Source organism: Bidens hawaiensis, unplaced genomic scaffold (assembly GCF_021521415.1).
Source record: "Bidens hawaiensis isolate Kalapana, Puna unplaced genomic scaffold, B.hawaiensis_p1.1 tig00028099_1, whole genome shotgun sequence".
Lineage (NCBI taxonomy): Eukaryota > Viridiplantae > Streptophyta > Magnoliopsida > Asterales > Asteraceae > Bidens > Bidens hawaiensis.
Genome location: NW_027494576.1, coordinates 45,356 through 50,705, shown reverse-complemented (window position 1 = coordinate 50,705; position 5,350 = coordinate 45,356). Strand labels below are relative to the sequence as shown.

Below are 5,350 nucleotides of genomic sequence, written 5' to 3'. Positions count from 1 at the left end.
AATTTTCTTGAATACCGGTACTGTATTTGTTTTTCTTAATTTAAAGATTTTAATCCTTTTTAGCATAGGCTATATTGGTGTCAATATTGTTTTGAGTATCTACTGATTAATTTTTTGAATTTAGTGTTTAAACTGTAACGAACCATATAGATATTTATGTCTTGCGTGCGCGATCGCTACATGCCAAAACACGTTACACAGGTTTTGCTTAACTACCAAAATTGACTATTTTTTTCTAATAAACGAAATAAGAAAATAACTATTTTGGACAACAGAATGCCTTAAATAATTCAAGTGCTGACAACCAGTCAACCTAATTAGTCAGACTTTGTGAGCAGCAGTTATTTCCAGTATGTCACAAATATTAAATATATATGTATAATTAGACATGCAGGCATGCTATTTGAGGACTATATATATATAACTACCTCACCGCCTAGCTCTAAGCAATCGACCAAATTTGGAACCTTGATCATCTCTTTGAAACAATCATGGCAACATTCTTCAGCCAAAACATATCAAACATTAAACATTTACATAAGCAAAATCAGTTAATTGATTCTCCTCATTGGTTTTCCCTAGAAACAGGAATATATAGTAGCAAACACTCACCAAGAACCTTACCTTCCAACCCATTTGTTGATGTTGTATCCCACATATTTTCCCAAAACCACAATGGAAAAACATCCTTCATAGATTCTTCAACAGGGTATACCTTGTCATACTCAGAACTACAACCATTAGTTAAATCCATGGCATGTGGACTTCACCACCAAATGGGAATTAAAAAAGGTGATGTTGTCTTATTGCTTTTGCCAAATTCAGTATACTTCCATATTGTGTTCTTAGGTGTTTTGTATCTTGGTGCTGTTGTTACCACCATGAATCCTCTTAATAGTGTTTTAGAAATTAAAAAACAAACTACCCAATGCAATGTGAGTCTTGCTTTCACTTTGTCTAGTAGACTTAAAGAATTAAGTGCATTAGGGATCACTTCCGTTGGCGTGCCAGAAAACCCAAACTACAATCCAAACATAGTTGATTTCTCATGTTTTCACCAACTAATTTCGGGTAACCATAGAGCCATGCCACCTCCAAAGATTAGCCAGGACGACACTGCGGCTATTCTGTTTTCTTCCGGCACAACTGGTGCTAGTAAAGGTGTAGTCTTGACTCACAAAAACTTGATTTCTGCTATTGAACTATTCGTTCGATTTGAAGCATCGCAGTACGGGAACAACAATGAAGATAACACTTACTTGGCTGTTATTCCCATGTTCCATATTTATGGCCTTACACTTTTCACTTTAGGGATATTATCATTAGGCTCATCCATTGTAGTGATGAACAAATTTGATCAACATGAGATGGTACGAGCTATCGATAAATATCGTGTCACTCATTTCCCAGCAGTACCTCCACTGCTTAAAGCATTAATCAAAGTAGGAAAGAGTGTTTATTGTGGTCGATTGAAGAGCTTAAAACAAGTGTCAAGTGGAGCCGCACCTTTGAGCACAAAATGCATAGAGGAGTTTGCACAAACATTTCCACATGTCAATTTCATTCAGGTAACACATGGTTTTCTGAAACAATCATTAAAAGTTATGGGATCATATTATAGCTACACCACCCTTATCTGATTTAAACCATCAAACGGTTGTCCACAAAACACTCAGACAACCGTTTCAAATTGATTATACAATCAAACTTTCAGAAATATCATGGCCGTAGACAAATATCCCACGGTCGTTCCAAAAGTAGGGAGTCAAACTTAAAAAAAAAACTATTTGGTAAAATTAAACAACCGTTTGGTAAATGTTCGAATCGTCATTCTGAAAGTAGGGGGTCAAACTTTGAAAAGTATTGGTCAAAATGGTTGTTTGCCCAATATACAGTCGGCATTTGATCACGGTGTGGGATTTGATGTCAGAACAGTGTGTATAGATGACCTCAAAGTTATTTAACCATGACCATTTACTAACTTTATTTCTGTAAAGGGTTATGGTTTGAGTGAATCAACTGCGGTGGGAACACGAGGATTCAACGCAAAAGAGACTAGAAATTACACATCAGTAGGGTTGCTAGCTCCTAACATGCAAGCTAAAGTTGTAGACAATGTTACTGGTTTGTGTTCACCTCCTGGTAAAACTGGAGAGCTCTGGTTACGTGGACCTGGCATTATGAAAGGTATGCCAGAATAAATTTATGAAGACTGAATATAATGTTAAGTTTTTATTATTTGTTGAAGTATTTTGTATCTTCATAACCCAAAAGATAATTCTGTATTTTGCATGTCTAAATAGTCCACTAATTTTGATAGTTTGTTTGATGTGGACTTTTGCTAGAATATCTGAATAATGTGGAGGCTTCATGTTCAACAATTGATAAGCATGGGTGGCTGCATACAGGAGACATTGTTTATTTTGACCATCAAGGGTATTTGTATATTGTTGATCGACAAAAAGACGTTATAAAATACAAAGGTTTTCAGGTAAAACGGTTTTTTTGTTTTGTTTATTTATTTATTTTTTTCTGAAGTATAAAACTGATTGTAAACTGTCTTACGGGCTTAGAAGAGCTAATAACCAACAAATATAAGATTTATATAAGAGAAAATTATTAAAACAAATACTTCATTTTCATTAAATACTTATTCTCTAATGTTACAACAAACTTGTACATCATGTGTGCTAATTACAAAAGTTGTATTTGGACATTGTGCAGATTGCACCGGCTGATTTGGAGGACATCTTGGTTTCTCATCCAGATATAGATGATGCTGCAGTTATAGGGTAAAAGACCATCCAAACCACATAAAATATTATGGAATATTTGGATAAAAACTATTACATTATATAATTATATTATACAATAACAATTAACAAGCTGTTTTGCAAATTTGGGAACAAGGTGCAAATAAAATAAAATTGTATCTTATAAAATACGTTAAATATTGAACTATTATTATCTAAAATAATTAAAGGTATTATTTAACAAATAAAAACTTAAATAAGTTTTGCATAATTGTAATCCTAAAACTAGCTTGGTTTAATATAGCAAAGAGAAGTACTGAGCATCAAACTTACTTAACTACTATTTCTTTGTTTTACAAATCCATATTTATTCTGAATTTACATTCAAAAATATTTCAGTGCACCAATTTATTCAGTATTTAGAAAAACACGAGTGATATAAAATTATCACAACAATGCATGAATACTTTAGTTCAAGTAAATCATGACCTAATAATCAAGCTTTAATTAAAAATTATAGAAATTTGGAATTTTTTGCATATATGTAATGATGGAGCAGTTGGTTATACACAAGCATTGTTATATATATGTACATTTTTCACATATTTTGTTTTTCTATAACGTTGACAGACTGGCGAAACTCAAAGTGAAAATTAGATGAATAATAAATAGAAAATTGATCTGAATTAACGAAGAAATGTATAACATATGATTGATTGGTATCACTCATAACTTTTGGGTGTATGGTTCAGGAGACTAGATGAAGAAGCAGGAGAAATTCCAATGGCATTCGTCGTTAAGAAACCAAAAGCTAAAATTTCGCAATATGATGTTATTAACTTTGTTGCCAAACATGTTTGTGTTTTTGATAATTTTAAAGTAAAATATTAATACAAGTGAGTTGCTATCTTGGCCATTTGCTTAATGCTAAATGATGCATCTTTATTTGACAGGTTGCACCTTACAAGAGAGTGCAAAAAGTGGAGTTCATTAACGCAATACCAAAGTCTGCAGCTGGAAAGATATTGCGACGAGAACTCAAGCACACATTTTCGTCGAGGCTTTAGATTTTATGGTGATATATAACTATGTATGTATGTACCCGGGGCATGAAAGAAATGCTTAATATTCCATGGTATTGTTTATTCATGTTATTTTGTGTCTTTGTTATTACTTAAAAAACAAATGTGAACTTATGTTATTAACATAAACGTGGGTTATTTCTTTTGGAAATGATGTTTGAATTTGGAGTATTTTTTAATGTTTATTCATCTAAGCAAGTCGATGTTTTTTAGGTTTGTAATTTGTACAAACCATTGATTCTAGACGAGAATATTTTCTCACCCATGAAACTGTATTACAATTGGGATAAGATACAATTCGACAAAAAATACAGGACATACAAAACATATATATGGTTCTTAAATTTTTTAGACTTGCCATGACTCTAACTTAGATACATTTAAGCCTTTGAAATGAAAGTGCCCATATGTTGATGGCACTAGAGAGCAGATTTAGGGAGAGAGAGCCCCTAAGGGTAGAGACAATGCTTTAGAGCAATTTTGTTAGACCCTATTTTGTGCATTAGTCTTCGATATTATTAGAATAATTCAGGATGAATTTACTAGCTTTCGATTTCGTCAATGTATGCTTGGTCCCAAGATCATGTATTTGGAGCCCATTGGGCCGATATAAAGAAAGCCTGGTATGGCATGCCTTAACCTATATAAGGTGAAGCATCCACATGCTAGAAAGAACCTTTTGCCAAAAACCCCATCTTGTCTATTCACCTACTCTCTCTACTTCCTCTCTTCCTTTCCATTTCGGTTAATAACAAAACACAATAAGATATGAGATCTCAATTGGCTACAAGTGATTTCTTCTAGCTTGTAGTTGATATTGATTCAAGAACTAGCTGCTTGATCCGTATTTAAGGACCTACAATTGGAATCAGAGCTTTCAGCTCTACTAGTTGAGGTTCTTGGGTCACAACCTTGGATTTTGGTCTTGTTTGTGTGTTTGAGACTTGTGTTTAAGTGTTTGAAGTGCGTTTCGAGCTTAAGAAAAGTATTTGCAAGCTTGAAATCGGATAATAAGTTGTGTTTGAAGTTGTTTGAGTGTATTTCGGGTTTGTTGTGGTGTTGGAAAGTTTAGAAGTGGTAAAAAGTGTACTTGGTCAAGATCCGTACGTCAAAAGTAAGAAATATACTTTCTCGAAATTTAAATTGAGTCGAACTTGTTTCGATTCGAATCGAGTTTCTGAGAATTCTAATCGCATCGAATTTTTAGTTAAATCAAATCGAATATTTAATTTAAATCGAATCGAATACCATTATTCGACTCGATTCTTTCACTATTCAATTAGATTTGTTTCACATTCGATTCAATTCATTTTCCATTCGATTCGATTCGTTTGGACTTTGCTTTTTCAACAGTTTCTACTATTGTCAAAGATCATTTAGGTTCTTAACTCACACAATCCTGAGTTATTGAAGAGCTGCCTAATGCTTGAAAATGAAGCTGTAACCACAACTAAACCTCCCAATCTTATGACATTTGAAAGTAACTTTGATGACTTCAAATGAAGGTTTAAGAAC

The 5,350-nt window shown here is 33.3% G+C and overlaps 1 protein-coding gene across 1 annotated transcript; it reads left to right on the top strand.

The window, feature by feature from the left end:
* Positions 1 to 449: 449 nt before the first annotated feature.
* Positions 450 to 3,820, top strand: LOC143576403 (4-coumarate--CoA ligase-like 6). The gene is made up of 6 exons (XM_077060501.1): positions 450 to 1,568; positions 1,998 to 2,187; positions 2,346 to 2,491; positions 2,725 to 2,792; positions 3,506 to 3,608; positions 3,707 to 3,820. Exons 1-6 carry the CDS (start codon positions 492 to 494, stop codon positions 3,818 to 3,820), a joined length of 1,698 nt encoding a protein of 565 aa, XP_076916616.1. The 5' UTR covers positions 450 to 491.
* The last annotated feature ends 1,530 nt before the right edge of the window (positions 3,821 to 5,350 follow it).